The 27,320-nt window shown below is 44.0% G+C and overlaps 1 protein-coding gene across 1 annotated transcript in view; it reads left to right on the top strand.

Annotated features, from left to right (window-relative positions):
• Nucleotides 1–8,807: 8,807 nt before the first annotated feature.
• Nucleotides 8,808–27,320, top strand: part of Ldlrad3 (low density lipoprotein receptor class A domain containing 3) — a 219,594-nt gene continuing 201,081 nt past the window's right edge. Inside the window, exon 1 of the mRNA XM_090347878.1 lies at nt 8,808–8,882. Within this exon, the coding sequence (XP_090204004.1) occupies nt 8,837–8,882 (46 nt within the window). The 5' untranslated portion in view covers nt 8,808–8,836. The remainder of the gene's footprint in view (nt 8,883–27,320) is intronic.

Genomic DNA, 27,320 nt, shown 5'->3' with positions numbered 1-27,320 from the left:
CAATTTTTTTTTTTGCCTGTGGCTAGCTTGGAACCATGGTCCTTAGATCTCAGCTTCCTGACTAGCTAATGTCACAGGCCTGAGTCATTGGCATCCAACTCCAAGTCTGTTAAACACCTTCACACTCCAGGCTTAATCACGAGGCCATCAGGTTTGCCAAGGTGAATTTATTATGTGTGTCCTGGAGCTGGTTCTCTTTGGTGCGGCTAGTTCTCCTTCCTGGAATTATTATTTCTGGGAGTGCTAATGTTGATTTCTGGCCACCTATTATTTTTGCAGCTGAAGTGTTTTATTCCTTCCTTTCAACTGTTCATGACACAGTGAAAACACCTAAAGAGGCGGAAGAAACGTGTCTAAGAGGACTCACGAAGAGTTTCTTGAGAGAATCGTGCAAGAAGTAGGCGTTATCCATAGTAAGGCTGGTTATATTTAGTACCAAGGCTAGTTATATTCAGATCTTACAACTCTGCCTCACTCTAAATCTCTACTTAGTAGTGTAAGAAATAGGTTTAGAAAGAAAAAGTAGCCTGGCTCTGGTGGCTAACACCTATAATCCTAGCTACTCAGCAGATTGAGATCTGGGAACTGGGGTTAAAGCAAGCCAGGGTAGGAAAGTCTATGGCACTCTTATCTTAATTAACCCCCAGAAAACCAAAAGTGGAGCTGTGGATCAAAATGGAAGAGGGATAGCTTTGAGCACAAAAGCTTAGGGACAGCATTCAGGCCCTGATTTCAAGTCTCATAACTAATAACAACAAAGAAGAAAGAAAAGGTAACTTATTGAGTGGCACATAGTTGGTAGTCAGCATGGATAGTCTTTTAGTTTGATTTCAGGAACAATCCCCTCCTCCCCCATGCACACATCCTGGTTTTTGATGCCAAAACAGGGACCTGAACTCAGGACCTAGGTGCTTTTCACCCAAGGCTGGCACCCTACCACTTGAATTACAGCTTGTTCCACTTTCAGCTTTTCTTTAGCAATTAATTGGAGATAAGAGTCTTACAAACTTTCCTGCCTGGACTGGCAAAATCAGGATCCTCCTCAGTAGCTAGGATTACTAGCCAGAGGTGCCAGTGCCTGGTTACTTAGAGATGAGCCCCACCTCCCCTACCCCCCGCCAGCTTTGAGTTCTTATGAATATCTGTCCATGCTGTGACCTACCTGCACCTGACCATTGTAACTTTTTATCATCTCTCATAGGAGACAGACTGAAGTCCTTCACATGTCAAGTCTCCCACCCATGCTTCTGGTTTTATTCTTCACTCCACTCTAGTGTTCCCACCTCTACAGCAGCCTCTACAAAGTCTGAACTTTGTAGAGCAATAGGGGGCCACAGAGATCTTAAGTAGAGGGAGTGGAAGCATGACAAATCTGAGGCCAGGTAAGAGGTATAGGTATCTGGGTGTCTGAATAAAGCAAGGAACAGAAAGACGGTGATGAGTAAGCTGCACTAAGAGATACCAGAAGGTCAATGCTACATGTTTTGGTAGTTGGTGGTCTCGAGGACTTCTGAGGAACAATAAGCCCAGACATCTAGTCAGACTCTGGCTTGTATACATGGTATGGGTACAATACTGGCTATTGTTTTGTTTCATTTCAATGGTACTGGGATGTAAATTCAGGGTCTCATCTTTGCTAAGAAAGGGATCTATATTACCAGAGCCACACCTTTGGCCCCCCCCTTTTTTTGGTTCAATTACTTTTTTTTTTTTAATACATGATGGCCTCAGACTGTGATCTTCCTTTCTTCTTCTGTCTTCCTTTCAGTTGGGATAACAAATATACACACCATGGTGCCTAGCCCAATAGTAGCCCTATTTTTAAGAAATTGCTATGAATGCCCAATAGAAGCGAATGATGTCTACAGTTCTACTGTGCTTTCATCACATATATTTTGAAAGGACTTAAATATTGTAAAATAATTTCCCTTTGTGTCACTGTTGTGCACAACCTTCCACACTGAGTGTGGCATGAACTGAAAGCTTGAGGGACGAAAATCCATTTTCTTCCCCTCTCCATCCCCCAAATTGAACCACAAATCTACACAAATTCAGCCCCAGATCAGGCAGTCAAACAGCATCTGGAATTAAGCTTTTAAACATTGAAATCAATCACACTCTAAGAATTGAGCTTGTTGTGAAGAGATATTAAAAGAAGTAGGTTGAGATATACTGAAAAAAATACTTAAATGACTAACGTAGAGTTTGCATGATAACATTTCCAGGAGAAATGCTGTAATAATGTCAGATTAAAAATGCAATCTATCTTCTGGACAGACTTTGGGCTTTATGAGTGCTCTTAAAAGGTCTACCTGTTGTTTATGAGCAAGTTTGTTACTTGATGAAAGGAGCCAGACCCACACAGGCTGGCCTTATTCTCTGGCATTTCTCATTGTGTTTCTATCTCCCTTGACTTCCAACTTGCTAGTTAATTACTACATAAATTTCCCCATTGAAAATGATCCTCATCTTCAGTGTGGTATTTTTTTCTGAATTCAAGTGCCACATGTTCATGCTGTCTGTTCAGTCTATTCAACTAACCCTGTGGTACATTTGTAATACAAAAATGTATTGCAAATAATTTACATATCCATGGACTTTGATGTCTAGAATATAAAGTCAAGAAGCCTTTGAGACAGAATTAGTCAGAAGGAGAAGCTGGGTAGAAAGAAAGTCATTTTAATGCAGTGACCTTTTAAAGGATATATGTTCAACCATGGTGGAAGAAATCCCAAAGGTCATGTGCTGACTCAAGAGATAAAGGGTATCTTATCAGTGCTGTTCAGAGAAACAAATGGAAGTCCCACTTGCAAGTTGTACAGTGAAACTTGAGTTTCCTAGGGGACGTACTAATAAGGCAAATGGAAAGCAGTGATGTTAATTCCAACACCATTTACTGTAGGCCTACGTATCCCAATATTATATTTCAATATGTGCTCAATGTAAAAAGTGTGAGATCTTTGAACATACTGTTGTGGCTCATGCCTATAATTATAGTTATTCAAAAGGCTGAGAAATGAGGATCCCGGTTCAAAGCCAGCCAAGGCAGACAAATCTGAGAGATTCTTATTTCCAACTAAGCAGTAAAAAACCAGAAGTGCGCTGAGCTCTGTATGGGTCATGCCTATAATTGCAACTATTCAGGAGGCTGAGATCAGAGAATTGTGGTTTAAAGTCAGACCAGGCAGGAAAGTCTATGCAACTTATCTCCAATAAATCACCAGAAAACCAGAAGTGAAGGGCCCAGGTCCTAAGTTCAAGCCCCACAACTGGAAAAAAAAAATGCCAGAGTGGAATTGTGGCTCAAGTGGTACAACACCAGGTTTGGGCATAAAATCCCTAAAAGACAGCTCCTGGACTAGAGTTCAAGCCCCACCTGGTACACACACACACACACACACACACACACACACACACACACACTATTTTCACATTATTTTTTGCATTAAATCTTTGAAATCCAGTTTGTGTTATATATATAAACTACAAAACAACAAGCAAATCAGGATAGGGACAGCTAGGTGTTCAATGAAGCCAGATGCAGATGCTGCTGCTCTATTAAACACTGCAGATGTAGGTGGTCCAAGGATAATCTCCCCCTTGACTGAACAGGACACAAATAGGTCTGTAGATTTAAGAACCCACTTTTCAGCCAGTGCAGTGGCTCACGACTGTAATCTCAGCTACTCAGGAGGCTGGGATCTGAGGATCAAGGTTCAAAGCCAGCCCAGGAACAAAAGGACCTGAGACACTTATCTCCAATTATTCTCTGGAAAATGGGAAGTGGGGCTTGGCTCAAGGACAGGATGGTAGCCTTGAGCTAAGGAGCTCAGGGACAGTGCCCAGGCTCAGTGGTAGGACGGTAGCCTTGAGCTGAAGAGCTCAGGGACAGTGTGTAGGCTGTGTTCAAGCCCCATTACCCACCCCCCCAAAAAGAAATCCAGTTTTCTCCCCTTCGTAACTGAGAAAGAAAACTGAATGTATCAGTGGCAAAAACTGGTTTAATAAGTCTTTTGATAAATCAGGATAATTCCTTTTCTGTATAATCATCCCTGATTTCAGAACCAATCACAGGTGAAAAATTTCCCCCTAATGTCTTTATTTTATTATATTATTGGTAATGGGACTTGAACTCAGTGTTTTACACTTGTTAAGGAGGTACCTTACCCCAAACCTTTAGGTTTTGCCTATTTTTAAGGCTGGCTGAAGGTCTGTGATTCTTCTATCTGTAGTCTTCACTGTACCACAGCGACACACAGATACACACTAACATGTCTGTCTTATTGGTTGTGATGAGGGTCTTACTAACTTTTTGCCCCTGGTGGTATCCAACCACCAAGTTCCTGCTCTTCCCCTCTGGAGTAGCTGGGATTACAGACATGAACTACCACACCCAGCTTGAGATAGTTCCCTTTTAACAGAATAGACAACTTCATTCAAGTTGCAATAAGACCAAGGCATTAAGGTAAACAGCAAGCTGCACATTTTAGAAAATGAAGGATTAAAAATGTTATCATCTCTGATGGTGCAAAATTTTCATTATCAAACATCAGCAGATCTCTCTTGCACAAGCATATGACTGGATGAAACTCAAATTCCAATACTTCTGTTGGTTCCAAGTAGCATTGGTTTGACAATTTTATATTTATACACACACACACACACACACACACACACACACATATACACATATATACACATTTGGCAACTCCAGAATGACTTTAATTTCTAGCTGAGAGAACTCACATGCTCAGCAGTTTTATAGGGCGGGGATTACAACAATTAGATGCATCTGCACAACTTTTCCAAGAATAAATTGTATTACATAATAAATCAAGTTCTGCTAGTTGTCTGGAGTGTCTTTGGGATTCCAGTCCCAAACCCAGTGACATGTTATCTTTCAAGCTGTCAATACACTTGAGTTTTGTGAAGGAGGGATTGTTCTTCTATAGTCCAGTGGCATGGTTTGTTATGTCATGGGACTTTTGCAATCAGTGGATCTAGGTTCAAATCTCAGTTATTCACTGGGTTTTAAAAAATTATGTATTATCAGAGTTCACTGGGTTATTTTGAGTGTGACAATGAGACTCTGAAGATTAAATGTGAAGATTAAATGTGATTGCAACTGTACAAGGTCTGATGTTGGTGCTTGATAGCTCTCATTCTGCTGCCTTCCTCAGGCTAAATGATAGTCAAGATTCAATGATGTTAAGAATTCTCAGTGTTTGCTGGAAGGCATTGTATTATCTGTTTCTATTAGCAAAATAGAACAGAAAACAGAAACAAACATGTATAACCTTATACAACTTAGCTGGACATAGCTTAGTGCATTTGCCTGAAGATATTCTTCCTCTTCCCCTCCTCTTTCTCCCTCCTCCTCTTCTCTGCCTCTCTCTCTCTCTCTCTCTCTCTCTCTCTCTCTCTCTCTCTCTCTCTCTCTCTCTCTCTCTCTCTCTCTCTCTCTCTCTCTGTCAGCAGGAGGCTCATGCCTGGCAAAGCAGCCACTACCACTTAAGCCAAAACTCCAGCCATTTACTTTTCTTTGCCTTAGTTATTTCAAGATAGGCTATCACTTTATACTCAGGCTGGTCTGGACTGTGATCTTGATACTTATGCTTCCCTGTGTTCCTGAGGTGACAATTATATAATTATATGCCTTCATTATCAGCCATTGGTTGAGATAAGAGTCTCACAAACTGTTATGTCTGGTCTGACCTTGAACCACAGTCACTTGGTATCTGCTTCCCTTAAGGTTTCATGAGGTTTCAGTCATGACTTCTGAAAAGGCTAAGGTCTCATCTGAAGGTTTCACCAGGGGAGATTGGTTTTTCAAGTCCACTGATTTATGTCTTTCTTGGCAGGGCTCAGCTTTATTAGAGCTGTTGTATGAAAGACCTCAATTCTTCACTGGCTGTTGTCTGGAGGCCTTTACAGATCTTAGCCACATGAACTTTTCCATAATGCAACTCACCTGGCAGCTGATATTTAGTCTGTGTTATTGAGAGAGGGGGTGGGGAAGAGATGCAAAAACTAAGTAGGCACATTAAATCATTTCCAGAGTTGATTTGCATGCGCTCAAATGAACCTAAGGTAACAAGCAGACAGTGAATCTTTTGCCTTCTGTAGTATTAATGTTTGAAGGCAAATAGCCATAGAGGAGTCATTCACTTTCTTGGGAATCATTAGCAATGTCAGGAAATCTTACTCCATGTTTTCTGGCAAAATAAATATACTCACAATGTGCTGGAAAATTTGCACAGAAACGGAAACTCCCATGGGCCGGGAGTTTGGCCTAGTGGTTAAAGTGCTTGCCTAGCATGCACGAAGACCCGGGTTTGATTCCTTGGTACCACATACATAGACAAAAGCCGGAAATGGTGCTGAGGCTCAAGTGGTAGACTGCTAGCCTTGAGAAAGTCCAAGGACAGTGCTCAGGCCCTGAGCTCAAGCCCAGGACTGGCAAAAAAAAAAAAAAAAAAAAAAAAAGAAAGAAACGGAAACTCCCAAACTCTAGGAGATAATCTCTTTAGTTTTCATGAGTACTGGGATAAAACTTCAGAATGTTGAAGCTTTTGGAGAATTTATATTTCTCATACTTGGCAAGCTACTTTGTAAAACAAATTTGCTATTTCTTTCCCATTTCTGGTTACCTTAAACCATCATGGGTCAGGCAGGACACAGCTTAGCTTGAACTCAGGGTCTGGGCTGAGGCCCTTAGCTGCTTTGCTCAAGGCTAGCACTCTACCACTTGAGCTACAGCTCTACTTTTGGCTTTTTGCCAATTAATTGGCGATAGATTTCAAACTGTGATCCTCAGATCTCAGCCTCCTGAGTAGATAGAATTAACAAACATGAACCACTGGTGCTCAGCCATCTTTGATATTTTTCAATTTTTTTTTTGTCTTTTTGCCAGTCCTGGGCTTGAGCTCAGGGCCTAGAGCACTGTCCTTGGACTTTCTCAAGGCTAGAGCTCTACCACTTGAGCCTCAGCACCACTTCCGGCTTTTTTCTATGTATGTGGCACCAAGGAATCGAACCTGGGTCTTCATGCATCCTAGGCAAGCACTCTACCAAACTTCTGGCCCAATATATTTTTTTTTTTTTTGCCAGTCCTGGGCATGAACTCAGGGCCTGAGCACTGTCCCTGGATTTTTTCAAGGATAGGGCTCTACCACTTGAGCCACAGCACCACTTCTGGCTTTTTGCTATATATGAGGTAAGGAGGAGTCAAACCCGGGTCTTCGTGCATGCTAGACAAGCACTCTACCACTAGACCAAACTCCCGGCCCCTATTTTTCAATTTTTAACTGATCTACTTTAGTCTTCATGTTTCCAGATTAGAGAAAGTGATTAAATATAATGTTCTTGAGTCTGAGCATTTCTGAGCTGCAGATGTGCCTATATCACTCCACAAACAGTAGTCAGTCCCCTACACCCTTACAAATGTTAAACAATACATCTCACCTTCTTTTAAGGGATTGGCAGTAGGAATACAGTTTTATAAGTTTTGGAAAATGTGGAGAGTCCTGTAACCACTAGAATCAGAATAAGAAAGGCACCAGTGGCTCACACCTATAATCCTAGCTACTCAGGAAGTTGAGATCTGAGGATCCTGATTCAAAGCCAACCTGGGCAGACAAATTGGTGAGACTCTTATATCCAAAGGAACAACCAACAAGCCATACATGAAGCTGTGAATGGAATAGTAAAGTGTAGCCTCCAGGGAAAAAGCCTCAAGTGTGCTGGCCTACCGTTCAAATCCCTGTATGGGTACAAAAGAAAAACAAAATACCAGCACAATCCAGGCACACACAGAAAGTATTGCCATTGTTTGCGGGTGGATGAGGGTGGAGCTCGGAAGTGGGTTGCCCTGAAGCTTCTATCAGTCTGATCCTGCCAGACTTTCTCACTTTGTCTGCACAGCCCCACGTGCACAGAACCAGCTGTTCTCCCAGCATCCAGCGTTCTGCCCCCTTTGGCATTCATTTTCCTTTTCTGCAAATCCGGGCGAAGCGTGCCACTGCCCTAAGCGAGCACCCCAGCCACAGACCAGAGAACCCGAGTGGTCCAATGCCGTTCCCCCGCGTGCCCCCGTGGGGACCATCCCGCCTCTGAGTCACGCCCAGCTGGTCAGACAAGCACACGGCTCGGGCACCCGGTGCCAGATCGACTGAGTCAGACTCCGTATTTTTAACAATGTCTCCTAGTGTGTCGCAGGCAGGCAAGCTTTAAAAAGTTGGAGAAAAAGCTCTGGTTGTATTCCACACTGGCTACTAAAAATAACCTGTCCCCCCCCCCCCTTCTTCTTCCTCTCAGAAGAAACTGGCTCCTTGTTCCAACTTTTCCTTTCTCCCCCCCTCCCCATCCCCACCCACCCTGCAGTTGCACACCACCTTTTGTAGTGGAGTAAAAGAACTGAAGTTGGTGCGGAGGAGGAGGGAGAGGAGGGCAGGAGGGAGGGTCCAGGAAGGTCGGAGGGGGGGGGGGACTCCGCATCCTCTGAGGATGGAGGAGAAAAGGGGACCCGGAGTCCGGGCAGCTCCGAGGTCCTCGCAGCCGGATCTGAGAGAGGACGAGGCGGGTGTGGGGGGGGAAAACAGCCCCTCGGAGCGCCGGGGGCCCCGCGCGCAGCTGGCCTTGCACAACTTGGCGGGGCGCGCGCGGGGCCGGGCCGGGCCAGGGCGGGGACAGGGGTGGGGGGGGTGGAGAGAGAGAGGGAGAGAGAAAGAGGGGGGGGCGGGCCGGCGGGAGGGCGGGGCCGGCGCCGAGGGGCGGGGTCGGCGCGGAGGCCGCGGGGGCAGCGGAGGCGCCGGGGCAGCGGAGCGGCAGCCGCGCCATGTGGCTGCTGGGGCCGCTGTGCCTGCTGCTGAGCAGCGCGGCGGGTGAGTGGGGCGAGGGAGGGAGGGAGCGGGGGAGGGGGAGGACACGCGGGGTGAACTCCCCCCCCTAAGCTCCACCACCCTGCTCCGGGACGCGGGGACTTGCGGGTGCGTGCGGGGCCGGCGGCGGCGGCGGCCACCCCCCCCCCCTTCCGTGCGCTCTGGCCGTGGGTGTGCGCGGAGGGCGGACCCGGGCTGGCCGGGCTGGCTAGGGAACCCCGCGAGGGGCCGCGGCGGGGTGCGCGCCGGGCTATTGTGTGGGCGCGCGCGCCGGTGGTGGTGTTGTCCTGGGTGTGCGGGCGGGGCTTTGTGTGCAGCCCGGGCCCCGGGGGAGCCCGGCGGCTGCCCGGATTGGGCGTCGCTCCAGTGTGTCTTGAGTATGTGTGTGTGAGTGTGAGTGTGTTGGGGAACCGAGAGGAGAGAAGGGAAGGAGAGGCCGGGAACTCTTCCTCCTTGACGCCGGGGCGCTCGGAGCCGCGCCAGCCTCCCTTCGCGAGTGTGTCGGGCTTGCACCTTCCAGCCTCAGTTTCCTCCCGGGCATCGCCCCCTTCATGCCAAGTCTCCCCTGGCATTGTGTCTGCTTTGGAGCCTGGCTGGACCTGGGAATGATTAGTTGTCTGCACTATCCCTGTATTTCAGTGGTGTGCCTCGGGCATCCTGACCTGCGTGGTGGTGGAGGGGGGGTAGAAGGAAGAGGAGGGAGGATCTGGGGCTTCACCAGGGGCTGGGTACTCTGGGCATCACTCACCTAGTGCATCCAAAGGGCCGGGAGAGCTGCGTCTGTCCATCCCCTCCTGCCAGGCCTCGTGCTGTTTCCCAGGAACTTTTCTGCTGATGTGGACACACTCACTCCCGAATTCCAGCCTGGAGCTCTTCCCCTTTGCCCCTGCCTGCCTGAGGCCACAGCTGTCAGCCACCCCTCCTTGCCTAGTCGACCTTGGCCCTCTGGTATTTATGTCTGGGCAGCTGATGCCCAAAAAGTGGGTGACAGGGCTTGGTGAATTTTCTTGGGCAGGAAACTTGCTTGCTTGGCTGGTGTGCCATGCACATGTCTCATTTATGTCTGAATTTTCCAAGTGCATCCAGCAATTTGGCTTAATGGGGTGTTTCTGCTGGTTGTGTTTATTGGGAAAGTTGATACTCGTAGGTAGGTGCTTTAAAGGGGAGTTCCAACCTCCCATCCCTCCAGATCTCATCAGAATCCATGACATGATCTTCATCCTTCCCCGAGATTCCCTTTAAATGTCTGTGAGTTTCTGGGACTTCTAGCAAGGAGCTAGGCTTTTTGTGTCTGCTGTGAGTTTAAAACCATGTCTGGTCCATCTGTTCTTCTTTTCTGTCCTTCTGGACTTTTGGGCCATCTTTGGGTAGCATTGAGTGGGGATGATTTGCCTTGAGGCTGTTAGAACAGGTCCAGGGTGCCTCAGAGATACAGACCCACCTGGATTCACACACTCAATCCAAGTAGTTTTGGATTGCCTCTAGGTGACACTCAGGTCTGGAAGCCAGATCTTGTGTACCCAGCAGCTTGAGGGCCAGTGGATAATGTCATTTAGGGCATCTCCCTGTTGTACATACAGGGTTGACGATTGGATTGAGTTCCCATTGTAAAACGTAAAGCTGATATATCTCTCCTTGGTTGGCAGGGGTTATTTAGTATGTGTGTGTACCTAAAAATGGAGCCAAAATAATTGCAATAGCTGAGGACCAGCTGCTCACATCTGTCACATGTGCCCTAGCTACTCAAGAGGGTGAGATCTGAGGATTGTGTTTTGAAGCCAGGCCTGGCAGGAAAGTCTGGGAGACTTATCTCTAGCCACCAGAAAGACAGAAGTAGAGCTGTGGCTCAAGTGGTTGAGCACTGGCATTGTGCAAAAATGCTAAAGGATAGAGCTCAGTCCTTGAATTCAAGTCTCAGTATTGGCACACACAGAAAGAAGTATAATATTACAGTAGAAGACAATCAGCAGAAGAGGGAACAGCTGTGGCCTTTGGAGTACCCAAAGGGTTGCTGTTTGTTAGACACTGCTAGGTGGTTTAGGTATTTTTCATGTTACATGAAGCATTGTCTTGTATGCATGAATTCCATTTCCATGATCTGGACTGGTCCTTTTTCCAGCTAGATCAAGTGTGTTCCACCTTTATCCCTTATCCTCCACTTCCATTCTCTTCTGTGAAGTTGATAAAAGAAGAGAGGTTATGAAAGCCAGGAGTTGGGATTTCTGTCTTCTTTTGGTAATCTGTGAACCAAAAGTTTGTGAACCAGAGTCCAAGCCTGAACAATTTGAAGAACCATCTGAAGATATTTTGTTGTTCAGGAGCCTTCTCAAACACGGATGTGAGTGTGTGTGTGTGTGTGTGTGTGTGTGTGTGTATTTCTCTTCTTTTGTTTTTACTGTTTGTGTTAGGGAAGGAAAGTATTGATTTGAGCTGCTATTATTTTTTAATGTATCCTACTGGACACTCAGCCCATGTTACTTGGTCTGACATCAAGTGATGTGGGTGGATGTAGGGTTTATTGCTGGAATCTTGAGGCAGTTCTTTGTGGTAGTAGCCATGCCAGATGCATGGGTGGTCTCCCATTCTGGGTTGACCTTTGCTCAGACTTCTTAACCTTTCCTGCCTGTCAATGAAGGGGCTATAATTTGTCAATCCTTCCAGGATTGTATGTATTGACCTTTTCTCCTGGAAAGATCAGCTTCCATGGCATGAGGGTGGATGTTATTTATTTTTAACTAGCAGAGGAGCTAGCTCCCCACAGCCCAGCCGGCCTACATGAGACTACACTGAAGTACAAATAAACACACCTTCTTGCTTTTCATCTTCAAAGAAATTCTACTGGAGCTCCCTACTGGGCTGTGAGGTGTTTTTTCCTGACAGCCCACTGGGCCTTGTACCTTGGTTCAAGTGTTGGAGAAACAGAGATGTAGGGAGCAGAGTAACATGGTTGTTTCTGGGTCTCAAACACTGGATAGATTCCTTTTGGCCAGAGTTAACAGGTGTGTTCCCAGTGGATCTGTAGCATCACCTTTGTAAATGTAGAGAATTGGGAGGATTCTGGAACACGTATAATTCAATAATTCTGAATAAGAGGCCTTGTGTGCTTGGGTGCCTGGCAGAGGATGCCTGGTGCACCTTCTGTGTGTGAGGTATTTTGCTTGCCATGAGTAGCCATGACTTTTTCCTAAGGAGATCATGTGATATAGGATGTCCTAAAGTTCAGGGGAGATCAGTAACTTCCAGAACACCACAGGAAGGTCTGAAGCTTACTACGGCTGTCCCATGTGCCCCCACTCTGCCCTCCTCCCCAGCACCTGTACCTCTCCTCCCAGGAAATTTTGTGAATTAATCCAGTCCTCTTGGTCAGATCACTGATGAATCCCTTTTTACTAGGTCTGCTCGTTTTATGGTCACTGCTCTGATTATATTCAAAAGAGTCATCAGCTTTCTTTGGAGATGGATTGGTGTGTGTGTGTGTGGCGTGTAAATTAAGTCTTTCTTCTCTCTCTCTCTCTCTCTCTCTCTCTCTCTCTCTCTCTCTCTCTCTCTTTCTCTCTCTTTGTTTCAATTCTAGGACTTGAACTAAGGGCCTGGGTACTACCCCAGAGCTTTTTTTTTTTTTGCTCAGGGCTGTTGCTCTACCACTTGAGCCACAGCTGTTGCTGCTCCTCCTCCTCCTTCTCCTCCTCCTCCTCTTCTTCTTCTTCTTTCATCATCATCATCATCATCATCATCATCATCATCATCATCATCATCATCATCATGGTGATTGAACTCTGGGCCTGGGTGCTGTTACTGAGCTCTTCAGTTCAAGGCTAGTGCTCTACCACTTGAGCCACAGCACCACTTCCAGTTTTCTAGTGGTAAATTGGAGATAAGATTCTCACGGACGTTGGTGCCTGGGCTGTCTTTGCAACTGTGATTCTCAGATCTTAGCCTCCAGAGTAGCTAGGATTATAGGCCTGAGCCATCACCACCCGGCTCCTTTTTCTTTTTTGTGCTTAATGTGAACTATTTGTCTGGGCTGGCTTCAAACTTTGTTCCTCAGATGTCAGCCTCTCAAGCAGCTAGGATTACAGGGACCACTAGTACCTGGCCATTTTTCTCATGTTTCTTCTATGTTTTCTCATGTTTGTTATATTGTATAACTATAAATTGGGAGATACTGTTAGATGCATCTTAGAGTGATGGATTGTTTTTAGCTATGGGAAAGCCCCGGGGAGAGATCTATTTTTGGTTGTTGAGTTTTCTTGTTTGTTTCCTTTCCTCTTTCTTAGTCTTAGAGATACTTTGGAACTGCTTGGGCCATCTTACCTGTAGTTTGTGGAGATTTGTTTTCTGTTTCTGATTCCCCTCCCCCCTAGTGGCTCTACCTAATAACCAGGGAGAGACTGTTTTAAGATGGTGCTCCTATATGCGTGTGTGTGTGTGTGTGTGTGTGTGTGTGCACGCTTGCACTCACATAGCTTTCTTTCCATTGTGATGGTCATAAAAGAACTATTTGTTTGGATGCAGGGGAGTATTCTTAAAGGAGTTTGCTGGGAGAGTGGCCCAGTACTTTGAAGATGCAACATTTGCTTGTCACATCATTTGTTTAAGGTTGAAATTGCTTCCCATGTCAGTAGACTCTTGAGGCAGGGTAGCTGCTCAGTCAGAAGGACAGCAACTCTGTATTTGCAGGAGGTTTCTGCACGTTTCCACTGTGAAGGTACATATAGGAATGAGGTTAGTCAAGTTCAGGGTTTCTCAACCTTGGTGCTGTTAACATGTTGGACTGGAGGGGGGAAATCTGCTACGTGCTGCCCTAATATTACATTTTCTCCAGATGTGACAAGGAAAACATGTCATTACCACCTTACCATAGTTAGGAAACCCTTATGTGATAGGAGCAGGTGCTTTGCCTTTTGCCTTGCCTTTTGTCTGTTAGTTCTAAAATTATATGCTTATGTAGTTCTCTCTCCAATGGCGTTTGAACATGTGTATAAGTATATATTCTCTGTGTGTGTGTGTATGTATGAATGTGTGTGTGTATGTGTGTTCATATACACATTCATCTCAGTGTCCAGCATCCACCTCAGAGAATAAAATCCACGATTATAAAGTGGCATATTATTTGTATATAACCTGTGCAGATCCTCTTGTGTACTTCAACCCATCTCCAGATTACTTAAAATACTTAACACATGCTGTGTGGAATGTAGGTTACACTGAGTTGTTTAGGGAAAGTCCACATATCCCTAGCAAAGATGCGGTTTTCTTCCCAAATACTGTTGTCCCCTGCAGTGGTTGAGTGCAGTGGTTGAGTCCACAGACGTCGAGCCTATAGATGGATCCTAGTTAGGATTTGCTTTCCTTGGCTCCTAATCCGGCTCCTAATCCTACTCCCCTGTGAAGTGCTCACATCCTAGAATTATTCTGCTAAACGTTCATGCCACATTTTTGTCTTTGGTGTGTAGAAGAGCAGAGCCACTCATTGAAAGCCCTATTTCATGAATTAAAAACATTACCAAATAGTTATGCACATTCTACTGGCATCATACAAAATACAAGTAATGACAGTGAAGTATTCAGAACCTTCCATTGTCACTTTAGCCTGGAGGTACATTTGTAAGTAAACACAGATACACTGAGGATGCAACTGCATGGTTTCATACCTGTTTATAGGTTTTTATTTATTTTTTCATCTTGACTACTGTATTTCATTGGTTCTGTTTTGAGCCACATGGATAGGTCACCTGCTCTAGTTGTTGACTTATCTTGACATTCCAGAACATTAAGCAGCTTCTCTCATCTGTGCTTGTTTTTTTTGGTTTGGGGAAAGGACTACCTTTACCTCCATGTTAGATGCCCACTATGACAAAGCTTCAGTTATTATCTTTAGTCCCTTACAGTGCTTGGCTTTTGCCTTGCAAGAGAAGTATGGAACTGGAGTAATTTATTTGGGTAATAGATGCATGTTTCAGGATTGGGAAGTTTATTCTGCTTCCCTGCAATAATTTTTCATTTTAATGCCATATTTTATTGTCACTTTTTTATTAAAGAATTTACTAACATTGATTTTTACATCATATCTTAAATGACAAGTTTAACAAACAAGAGTTCAAGAAGGGAATATCTATTTACAATCACTGGGACTTAGTATTTAGAACTTAATCAAAATTAGACTAAGGGTTTGTATGTCATAGAAACATATTAATTTATGAAATAAAACATTATGTGTATAGAGTCATAGGTTTTTATGTCTATATAGTTATGTTTATATTTCCATTACCATGTCCATAGCATTGGCTATGCAGTTATTGAGTCCTTGCTCTTGTACTGTTTGGATTTAATAGCCACATATTAAGGATACCATGCGCCTTTTGTTCCTTAGGTCTTGACTTGTCTCACTCAACATGATTCGCTCTAGATTTATCCACTTCCCTGCGAATGCCATTATTTTATCTTGTCTGTTGGCTATGTAGAGTTCCATTGTGTATATATACCACATTTTCCATATCCATGCATCTGCAGTAGGTATTGTCACCTTTTAAAAGACATTCTAAATAGCAGGTACATTCAGTCTTGGCAGCACTGACAATGTACAGAATTTGGCAGAAGTGGAAAACCAAGTTCACCTGGAGATCACCAATGATGTGCTAGCAGAAGAGGCTGTTAGCCATTAGCTACATCTTGACGTGATAGTAATAACATATCTTTTTCTTCTTCTTTTTTTTTTTTTATGCACATCCTGGGGCTTGAACTCAGGGCCTGGGTGCCGCTCCTCAGCCTTTTTTTGTTTAAGCCTAGTTCTCTATCTACCACTTGAGCCACAACTCCACTTTTGGCTTTTTTTTTCCAGTTATGGGGCTTGAACTCAGGGCCTGAGCACTGTCCTTGGACTCTTCTCAACGCTAGAGCTCTACCCTTGAGCCACTTTTCTAAGTATGTGGTACCTAGGAAACGAACCCTGATCTTCATGCATGCTAGGTAAGCTCTACCAGTAGGCCAAACTCCTGGCCCATTTTTTTTTTTTTTGATGGTTAATTAGAACTTAGAATCTCATGGGCTTTCCTGCCTTGGCTGGTTTTGAACCATGATCCTCAGATCTAGGTCTCCTGAGTAGCTAGGATTACAGATATGAACCACTGGAGCTCAGCTAAGACATATTTCCTTAGTATTTTTCTTCCAGCCTTTGTATTTCAGGTCATTCTTTTTTTTTTTTTTTTTTTTTTTTTTGCCAGTCCTGGGCTTGGGCTCAGGGCCTGAGCACTGTTCTTGGACTTTCTCAAGGCTAGAGCTCTACCACTTGAGCCTCAGCACCACTTCTGGCTTTTTTTCCTATGTATGTGGTACCGAGGAATCGAACCTGGGTCTTCATGCATGCTAGGCAAGCACTCAACCACTAGGCCAAACTGCCGGCTCCTCAAGTCATTCTTTTAAAAACAGCTGTAACACATATCTTCTCAAAGCCGCAAGTGTGGCCTAGCAAGTATGTATGAGGACCTATACTCAAACTCTCGTACTGCAAATCCAAACCAAACCAAACCAATCTTTCCAGTGCATGCAGTCTATTCGGGTGGGTAGTGTTCTGTGCCTTGTTGCCAATGAGGAAACTAAAGATGAAGTCATTGTTCCTAGCCTTTAGCTAATGAAATGATTGTGGAATTGATACTTGGGCTTGCACTTCCTTTACCTCTGCTCCTAACTACATACTCTGCTGCCTTGTTAGAAGAAAGAAGTGCTCTGCAAAGCTTGCGTTAAAGAATGGCATCACTGGATAGTGAGGTCAGTTCTGACTCTGTTGTGCTGGATTGCATGGTTTGCTTGACAGCCATCCCAAGTTGTCTGCCAGTGAAGATTCTGTTCTCTTTGACAGAGGGAAGCTGATGTTCTACCATTCTGGTTGGTAAACTTGCTAGGATGGGGGTTTACTTTAGTCTTTGCAGAAGTTTGATTTATTAACAGAAATAATGACAACAGTAATCAAGTTATTTTAGCACCTCAAAGACTTGTCATTAAATGCGTTAATGATGGAAAGAATTTTCTTTTCCTTGGAAGGAAATGTTTTACTGGAATACCAATAAAAAACGGTTTCTTTCTGAACAATGCTTTAGTAACATGGTAAAAGACCCACTATTTGAAAACAAAACAAAACAAAACAAACAAAAAACCAACTCTTTAAGTAGATTTTTCTAGACCCAAACAGAATGCTGAAAAATAGTCTCTTTTTGACCCTCAGCTTCAGCTGGCATGATTTATGAATGAAAAAACTTGAGTTTGAACTGATGATTGATTTCCTTTACAGTGGCAGATAAAGATTTAATGCAATGCTTCAGGAAGATGCTAGAAATCATTGGCCTTGTCTGTGGACATTGGTGCCTTTGAGAAAGGATTGCTTCAGGTCTGTAACATGTTATTCACCACAGGCAGAACAGAATGAACTTTAGGGTTTTAAACTTTCTCTCCTGAGATCTTTCTAGAGAACCACAACCCAGACTCGCCTTTTAATGAGTCATGCTGATATCAAGAATTCAGTGATAAGTCAGATGAACTCTCTGACACCCAAATCCAACTGTGATTTTTGACAGACAAATGGCTCAGTGTGTGGTTGAAACAGTCTGTGTTCTGAAGAGTGGCCACAGAGAGGGAGGAACTCCTTTTAGCTTACTTTGGAACAGGTCATTGGTTTCCGGAGCAGGAGGAATGTAGAGTATATGAATAACTTGATTTAGGAGACTTGCAAACCCAAGGTGCCAGTCTTCCAGCGATGGTTGGTACACTTGTGTATGTGTTGGCATTGAGAAATGAAAGAATGAAGGCTGTTTCATTTTATTGCATTAGAAAACCCTGCTCATTGTTGGAATGCCCAGAGAGGGTAGTTTTGGGGGCCATGTTGAAAGTGTGTTGTTTTTTTGATGGTGTTCTTGAAGCATTTTTCTTCAGCATTAACCCTGAATCAGAGCACTGTCCTCCAATGGTCGTTAAACTAACGGGAAATGACTGAAAAATGAACTTTTAGTCACACAGTTCCACAGCCAGTTGAAGCCTCTTGATTGGTTTGGAAAGTTCTAAATTTAACTTTCTGCTTTATTATAAAAATAAAATGAGGGTATTTGGGTAAGATGGAAAAATGATGAATAACACAGGGAAATTCATTTCATCAGAACTAAAGCCATAAAATAAAGAAAGGTCAATGCTAAGAGAAAACAGAACAGAAAAGGACTGAATGAGGTGTTTCCAAAGCAGGTTTGTGAAAACGTTGTTGGTATGACTATAAAGTTGTGATACTGGCATGTGAGTCCAGCTGGCTGAGACCAACGGAGACAAAGTGGAAAGGCATGAAGATAACTGATAACTGTTGTAAAAGACTTGAAATTGCTAAGAGTGACTTTTGCATCTGGAATATTCTAGATTATTGCAAGATGCAATGGAAGGTGTAACTACTGTTGAGAAAGTATGAACATGGATGGATCCTAGGATAGTAGAGATATAGTGGGGTTAAGATTCAGCCTTCTGCCGGGTGCTGGTGGCTTATGCTGTAATCCTAGCTACTCAGAAGGCTGAGATCTGGGAATCGCAATTCAAAGCCACCCTGGGCACGAAAGTTGGTGAGACTCTTATCTCCATTTAATCACCAGAAAACTGGAAGTGGTACTGTGGCTCAAGAGGTAGAGAGATGGCATTGAGCTGAAGACCTCAGGGACAACTCCCAGGCCCAGAGTTCAAGTCCCATGACTGACCACAAAAAAAAAAAAGATTTAGTCTTCATGTTATCTGCCTGATAATGGTATACAAGGAAAGCTAATCGACACAGAAAATAGAAGGCTGTACTTTTTAAAAATAATATTACCAGATGACCAGAAATTAAATACGACCAGACATCAAAATATGCACTCAGAGAAAGGAACACTACCCTGAATTGATAGGCATAATGTCAATATGTTTTTTTGTTTGTTTGTTTTTTGGCAGGCCTGTGGCTTGAACTCAGGCCCTGTTCCTGAGCTTCTTTTGCTCAGTGCTTGCACTCTACCACTTGAGCCACAGTACCTTTTCCGTCAAGGAGTCAAACCCAGGGCTTCATGCATGGTAGGCAAGCCCTCTACCACTAAGCCACATTCCCAGACCTGTCTGTATGTTTTGAAAGTGTCCAGGAAGTGGGCCTGAACATGGAGCAGATCCACAAAGCAGGAGGGGTCCCCAGCCCTCTCTGTGGTCTACATTGTTTGCACTACCTGCTACTGTCAGTCAGTCGTTGGTGTTTCCTATGTCATCTACAGGACTCATTAGATGGATCACTACACATAGTAACCATGACTGGAAGATTAGGAATCAAGAGAACAGTCAGGTGAAGCCATGGTGATACTTGCACACTCATGTTCACTGCTGTATTATTCACGACCACCAAGTTGTGGAAGCAGTCCAGATGTTCCTCAGAGGATGAGTGGATCAAAAAAGTGTAATTACCCCCCCCCATACACGCACATACACATACATACAAACATACCCATATACACAAAATGGCATTTTACTCATCTTCAGGAAGATGATATGATGTCATTCACAGGGAATTGGATGGACCTGGAAAAAATTATGTTAAATGCAAAAAGGCTTGGAGAGACAAAGGAACATGCTTTCTGTCTCATATGTGGAAGTTAGATCTGAATTGTAAATATCTATGCAACCATATGTAGGGCCATATGCATATATATTATATAGACAAATGTATAAACTGAAATATGGTATCTGCAGTGAGAATTCCAGTGGTATAAATGAAAGAACTAATCTACAGTTAACAAAGTGAACACAAGGAAGCTGGAGCATGTGTTGTAGGGGAGCAGATGAATGGGAGAGGGTGATGAAGGCAGTCATAATACTCAAAGTACATATGTGAACATGGAGCTAGGTAAACTGAGGGAATGAGATGAGTTAGGAGAGATGGGGGAAGAATTATGAGACAGATGACATAGATCAAAATACATTACACATATAAACTGCTATGTTGAGTTGAAACCCCTTTGTACAACTACCTAAAGATAATTAAACATAGATAAATACACGAATAAATAAGTAAAAAGAAATTTTCCTGGCCCCAGCTAACTTTGCCTTTGATGACAAATTATTTCCCTCCTCCAAATTCTGGAACAGGCTCATTGATCTTCAAAGACTTTACAGAGATCTTCACAAGAGGCAACCTTGGCTTAAAAAGCCAAAGTGAAAGAGGCCTTGGAAGAGGAAAATGGATTATAGCGATTGCAAACCAGGTGATAAATCGCACACACACACACACACACACACACACACACACACACACACACTCTCTTTGTGAGACTATAACATGGCACAAACCCAAGGCTTCTGACAGGTTAATGAAAGCTACTGTGCGTCTCAATTCCACTTGAAGAGAATTTACATAGTGTACTAAATGAACAGAACTTGCTAAGAGAAGGAAGTGAAAGTTCTATTTTATAAAATATTAGTGTTGAAAAAGAAATACCCTGGGGGTGGGGAGGAGGGAAACAGGGAGAAAAGCATCAGAAAGGGGTACCAGTGTTCAAGAAGTAATGTACCAACTACCTGACAAATATAATGGTAACCCCTCTTTACAGCACCTCAACAATAAAATACAATTGAAAAAAAGAAGAAGAAAAAGAAATACCCTGTTAGGTGCTGGTGGCTCACACCCATAATCCTAGCTTCTCAGGAAGCTGAGATCTGAGGATTGAGATTTAAAGCCAGCCTTGGGCAGGAAAGTCTGTGAGGCTCTTATCTCCATTAAGTTATCAAAAAAAAAAAAGCTGGAAGTGGAGCTGTGGCTCAAGTGGTAGAGCTCTACCCTTGAGCACAGAGTGGCTTAGGGACAGTGCCCAGGACTGAGTTGAAAAAAAAAAAATAGTGAAATGGGAAGTCCTGAGATTATTTGTGACAGCCTTGTTTATAGTGTCTAAACAGCAAAAGTTGTAACAGAATGCTGTTGATCAGAGAGTATCCCATGGAACACAGTGAATCAGCTGCCAGATTCCTGTACTCTCCAATAAGAGAGTCACACATGGGCCACCTGTGACCAAGTTCAGATGAGATAAGACACCACCGCTTCCCAGCCAGCCTGTCTCTCTTTCAAGTGCCCAGTAGCCCCTGTGGCTCAGGCTTTGCCACATTGGATAGTGCTGATAGAGAAGGTGTCAGCTATTTTAGAACATTCTGGTGGGTGGCCAGAAAAAGGAGAAGAGGATCCTGACAGAGCAGCATGGTGTATGTGTGCAGGGTGTGTATGCATAGCAGGTCTATGCTGTCCCATGTGCCCCAGGCATAGCAATTTCTTTATTTTTCTCAATTCAGAGATCTGGGCCTTGAGTGGCCCAAAGCTGGAGTTTTGGCCTATGCCGATGATTGTGTACTCTCCTGTTCTGGTATGTTCTGTCATGGACTCAAGGCAGCAATTCTGTGGCCATCTCCTCCCACCCTAGTGGTGTTTCAATCTGTGGTTGCTGAGGCCACTGGATTGAGTGTGATGCATCATAAGAAGAATTACTTATCAGCAGGAGACCTCACTGGGTCCTGTCTCTACTGGAGGTATGGGGAGCAGATGGCTCAGGCAGTCTTCAACCCAGATGGTCTGGTTCAGATCCTGCCTGTGAGATCCTCTGTCACTGAGCCACTCTGTCTGAGCACTTTTCATGTAGGTTAGTGCTGAGCTCTCAGCATTCCTGGGGAGCAGGTTGAGTGCTTAGCATGGTACTAGTACTTAATGAACACTTGTCACCTCCTTACTCCTAGACTGGCTTTCAGGCTGGAGGCATCACAGGCAGCAGATTCTCTAGCATTGCAGAGTCGTCAGAAAAAGGTGTATTGAGTGACTTTATGAGTTTCCACTTCGTGACAACTCAGTTCTTCCTTAGCTTGTGTAGCTGGCCATATTCAACATTTTGGAATTTTTTTTAAAGTTCGTACCAGCCTTTAAATTCAAGGCCTTGCACTTGCATGGCTGGCATTCTACTACTTGAACCATACTTCCAACCTGGCTTTTACTGGTAAATTGGAGATAGAGTCTTTCAGTCTTTTTTGCCCTACCTGTCTTTGAACAATAGTCTTGCAGACCTCAGCCTCCTGAGAAGCTAAGATTACAGTTGTGAGCCACTGGTCCCTGGCCTAGGATTTTGGATTTTTTTTTCTAAGAGTATTTCAGCATAAAAACACGCCTCTACTGCAATCTCATTTGTAGATTTAACATATTAATGAAGAATTATTATACAGAAATTCTATCTCTCTCTAAAATGTTTTGCTCCTGAAAATTCTAATCATTAGCCATAAACTTGAAATTCTTTTTTTTTTGGGGGGGGGGGGCCTGGGGACTATCCCTGAGCTCTTTTTGCTCAAGGCTAGTGCTCTACTACTTTGAGGCATAGCACCATTTCCAGTTTCTGATGGTTAGTTGGAGATAAGACTCTTAGGGACTTTCCTGCTTGGACTGACTTTGAACTGTGATCCTCAGATTTCGGCCTCCTGAGTAGCTAGGATTATAGGCATGAGCCACTAGTGCCCAACAAAATTCTTTTTTTTTTTTTTATGACTCTTTGTTTGGTTTGACACTGACTTAAAAACAACAACAGAAAAACACAGTAACTGCATTTCTTCCATTTCTCTCCTCTCCGAGATGTCTTGCCCTCTGCCTTTGTCATCTTTTTGAAAAATATTCAAATAGTCTTTTCTATTCAAATAGTGGTGTTGAATTTGAACTGGTCCTAAAGCATAGACAATCTCTTTCATGGCCAAGAACTCATTACAGGGTAGTGTTAAGAAGATCTAGAAGCAGAGTCCTGAGAATTCACAATATATTCTGGGTTGATGCTCTTCCAAATAGCTCAGTTTAGCCTGTTTTTTAAAATCTCTGTAGAAAGTTCTATTTTCACTCACGTCGTTACAGTATCTTACCTTGTTATCTGGTATATTGTGTATATGTTTATTTGTTTATTTGAAATAGGATAGGGAAGGGGGGAAGCAAGATGAGGGGAGGGGGTAGGGGAGGGAAATGGGGACAAAAACATGAGAAGGGGTAGCAATGTTTGCGAAGTAATGCACCTTCTATCTGACGAATATAATGTAACTCTCCTATTAATTACAACAAAGAAAAAAAAGTTCTATTTTCTGCCCTTACTTTTGGATTGCGGAGGAGGGCATATGTTTCCTTTGGAGCCCACTGCAAAGACTGAGTAGTAGATGATAATGTTCCATATGTTTGCTCCATGCTGGCTTTAGGGGGCTCATGGCTGCTTCTGAGGGGCTCCTGAGTTTCCTAGGCTCTCTGGAACACCAGCAAACGCACCAGTTCTCACAGTGTCAGAGTCTGAGACTCTGAAATTAGAAATGTCCTTTTTCTCTAAGTGTATTTAGGGGAAAACAAGCTGATGGGTTTTATTCCTATTTAAATTTCATAGATATGGGAGGAGAGAATGGGAACAGAAGGAGAGAAATGAAAATCTCTTTAGATTTGAATTATTTGCATGCATATGTGGGATACCAAAAATAGGAGATTAGTGCATTAAAAACTCAACATGTATGATGAACAAAGCTAAGTAAGTGGCTTTTTTAAAATAGTATTTTAATAGTATTTTTTTAATAGTATTGGAGTTGGTACTAGGATGATCATGTGATAGTCAAGTTAGACTTTTGACATAACCTAAACACTGTAGTGATGGGGAAATGGGAAGCAAATAGAATAAAAAATGACAGGCAGTCAGAACTGGGGGAGCCATTCCCTAAGGACAGTGGATTTAAATTCCATTGGGTTTTTTTTTTTTTCCCCAGAACTGGGGTTTGAATTTAGTTTGAAATCATGCTCATTTACCTTGTTTGCTCAGCTGCTGCTCAGTCACTTGAGCCATACTTCCAGCCCTGCCTTGTGCTGGTTACTTAATAGGTGGAGTCCCTGGAACTTTTCTGTACAGGGTGGCTTTGAACCTTAGTCCTCAGATTTCAGTTTCCTGAGTATCTAGGATTACAGGCATGTACTTATATGCCTAGCTTATATTTAATTTTTAATTCCTGCTCATTTGCATTGTTTGCATTTTGGTATGTATGTATTTGTGTGTTTGTGTGTGTGTGTACACACATAGAGAAATGTTACTTGGTTCTAGGAAGGCACTTAACATTAGATGTAAGAGGCCTGCATACCCTGTTTACCTTCTGTGCTTCTCTCACTGGGGTTTAGAACAATTACTTCTTGTAAGGCAGTGATTGTGGTAGGTGTGGTTGGATATTCAGTTTTCCCCTGACCTTAAGTCATGAAGAAGGGGTCGGGAGGGGAAAACTGTGCATGTGGGTCTCAGGGATAAACTGCACTGTGGGTGCTGAGTGATGGCTTAGGCCGATCCTAGGGATAGATCCAGTCTATGCACCGGGCTTAGGGAGTTGTATGTGTTGGCTTTGCTGGCAGCAGAGGACAAGGAGAGTAAAGCTGGAGAAGGACATAGTCTACAATGAAGACTCCTCTCACTGGCAGTATTCCCCACCACAAGGCACTCACCGTATCCCAAGCCTGAGAGAATTGCTTTACACTTGTGCTTCTGTTGAAGCTCTGAAGACCCCCTAAGAGGAAGGAAGGATCACAATCACAACTTACCAGGCCTTGGGCCTTGTTCCAGGTCATGGGAAGGCAGATTAAAAAAAAAAAAAAAAAGAGAAAAACCCTCCTAATGGAGTCTTTGGGGCTGGAATCAGTATATCAGTATTCTTGGTGTAGATTCTTGATATAGATGGGGAAGCTTAAGCTTGGGGTGTTGAATGTAACTAAGTCTCCTGAGCTTCCCACACAGTGCTGGCCACTGGTGGGCTGTCTTGAAACCTTTTCAAAGGTGTATTTAATTCATTTATTTAGGGCGGCAGTAATGATGTTTTGCGTTTGCTGTGACAGTTGCCGTCGCTTTGGTTCCTTACGGGTGTCCTTCATCCCTTGGTGATTGGCCGGTGCCAGGATGTCTGTGCAGAAATCCCTGGGTTCATCTCAGGTGGACAGCTCCGCCACCTGCTCTTACATGCCAGGTCTATGTGCTTCTCCCCAGGGTTCGGTTAAACCTGAGAGTGCTCCCCGCCCCCCTCAGGACCTGGAGGGTCAGAGACAGAAATGAAGACCCCCTGATGCTGTCTTCCCTCTCTCCCCACCCCCAGCCACTGAAGCACCTTGGGGAGCCTCCTTGAGAACTCATAATGGAATCTTTGAATGGCTGCCCGAGGACGCTCTGCACATTTCCAGACATTTTTCTCTTGTAATGGACGCTCTGACTGGCTAGTTGGTTAATGGGTCCCAGATTCTCCAGGCCACTTAACTTCCTAATTTTCAAGCATGATCCTTGGGGAAAATTCATGCGGCAGAAGCTTAAGCCTTCAGGACTCCAGCTGCATCCTCCTCAGGTTGTGGGCAGCAGCTTTGACGGTTGTGGTAGACGTCTTGGTTTTCCGCCCAAGGGGACTTAGGAGAAGGCTCTGCTCCATCATTTATTAAACACTTCCTTGCAGGCTGTGTGTCTCGCCTGGTTCTCCCAGGAGCCCCAGCGTGAGGCTTGTGTCTCCACACTCCACGTAGCCTGGGCTGCATGAGAGGCTTTGTCTCTGTATGGCTTTTGGTTTTTTTTCCCTTGCCCCTCGGCAGACAAGCAGCTGATGGAAATAGGTGTGTACACCTAGAATAATAGCCCTTTCTGCTTTCAGAACAGCCTGTGGGGGTCTTTCTTGGCAGAACCGGCCCCTCGGAAAGGAAGTGTGTGTGGGAGTTTTGTCAGAGACCCACTGATAAAATATTTGCATCATTCACTTGGTACCAGGTCCTGGATTTGTTTGTTAAAAAAAGAAAAAGTCCTAACGTATCTTCCATGAGGATGTTGGCTTTTAAGCATTTGTTTTCTTGCTTGTGGTTTTTGTTTTGTGAGAAGCAAGGAGCTGCTAGTTTTGGTCTGGGAGAGAAGCAGCCGTCAAGGAGGTAAGTGGCTAGAGGTAGACTTCTTGTGTGGCCCACCTCACCGGCTGGTGGCCATTGTCTCTTTAATCCTCTTGGATTCTTCTGGGGAACGGAAGTACTTTGAATTGTGTGTCTCCCTCAAAAGGTATATCCAAGCCCTAGTCCCGAGAAATAGTGAATGGGACCTTTCTGGGAAATGGTACAATAGCAGTTAGAACTAGTTTAGATGAATGTACTGGCTTGGGGTGAGCTCTGATTCCAACAATGAGTCTTTCTAATAAGAAAACAACAGGGAAATCGGATCATGAGAAGACAGAAATCAGAACCAGGTCCCCAGCAGCCGATGAATGCCCAGCACTGTCAGCAAGAAAAGATTCCCTTTGGAGATTTCAAAGGGAGTATAGCCCTGCCAACACCTTGACATTGAACATCTAGCCTCCAGAGTGGTGAGATAATGGAGTTCTAATAGAGTTTTAAGCCTCTCAGCTGGTTATAACTGTTATGGCAGCCCTTGGAAATAATATAGAAGGAATTAGGACATTAGCCTTGTTTCATGGATGAGCAAATCAAGGCTCAGAGGTAGTGAGCATCTTGCCCCAGACACTCAGTTCATCACGTGTGGAGATAGACAGTCCAGGGGGTCCCTGGTGCTGCTGCCATGTTCCTGTACTTGTTTCCATGGCTGAGCGGGCACGGTGGCAACTTCCCAGTGCCAGTTATCTAGGGCATCTTAATGAGCAGTGTAATCTCGGAGGGTTCACAGTCACAGTGTAGCTGTTTCACATCATGGATTTGGCCCCATGCTTCTCTGAGTGGAGAAGCCCTTGCTGAGACGACTCATCTCTGCCTCCCCCATCTTTTTAATTAATTAATTGATTTTGTGGGTCTGCTCTAGCACTTGAGCCATACTTCCAGCCCCTATTTTACATTGTTATTTTTTTGTTTGTTTTTTGTCAGTCCTGGGCTTTGAACTCAGGGCTTGAGGGCTGTCCATGGGCTTTCTCAAGGCTAGAGCTCTACCACTGGAGCCACAGCACCACTTCCAGCTTTTTTTTTTTCTATGTATGTGGTACTGAGTGCTTGCTAGGCAAACACTCTACCACTAGGCAAAACTCCCTGCATGCATTGGTGATTTTTAAGGTAGAATCTCACCTGGCTCACAAGCCTCCTAACTTGTGTTTTCCTGTATTGCTGGGGATGATAGGTATATGCTTCTGTGCCTAGCTATTAATTGAGATGGAATTTCACCTCCTGGGCTAACCTCAAAGTTGGATTTACTCATCTCTTCCCTCCAAGTAGCTAGGATTATAGACTTGAGCCACCATGCACAGACAGATCTGGCAGTTTCTGTGCACAGATCTAAATGTGAAATGGAGATAGTGCCAATTTCCTCCTCCTTCCGTGAGGCTTCAGGATGTTCATAGCAGCCTTAGGAAGACCTTCCTGGCTTCAGAATTGCATAGCAAAGACTTTTACTTCTGTGAGCTTGTTTTGGAACAACTTGACTAGAA

The sequence above is a fragment of the Megascapheus bottae genome, chromosome 16 (genome assembly GCF_031878675.1).
Source record: "Megascapheus bottae isolate mThoBot1 chromosome 16, mThoBot2.hap1, whole genome shotgun sequence".
NCBI lineage: Eukaryota > Metazoa > Chordata > Mammalia > Rodentia > Geomyidae > Megascapheus > Megascapheus bottae.
Note: the sequence above shows the minus strand (reverse complement) of the source record. Positions and strands in the feature narration are given on the sequence as shown.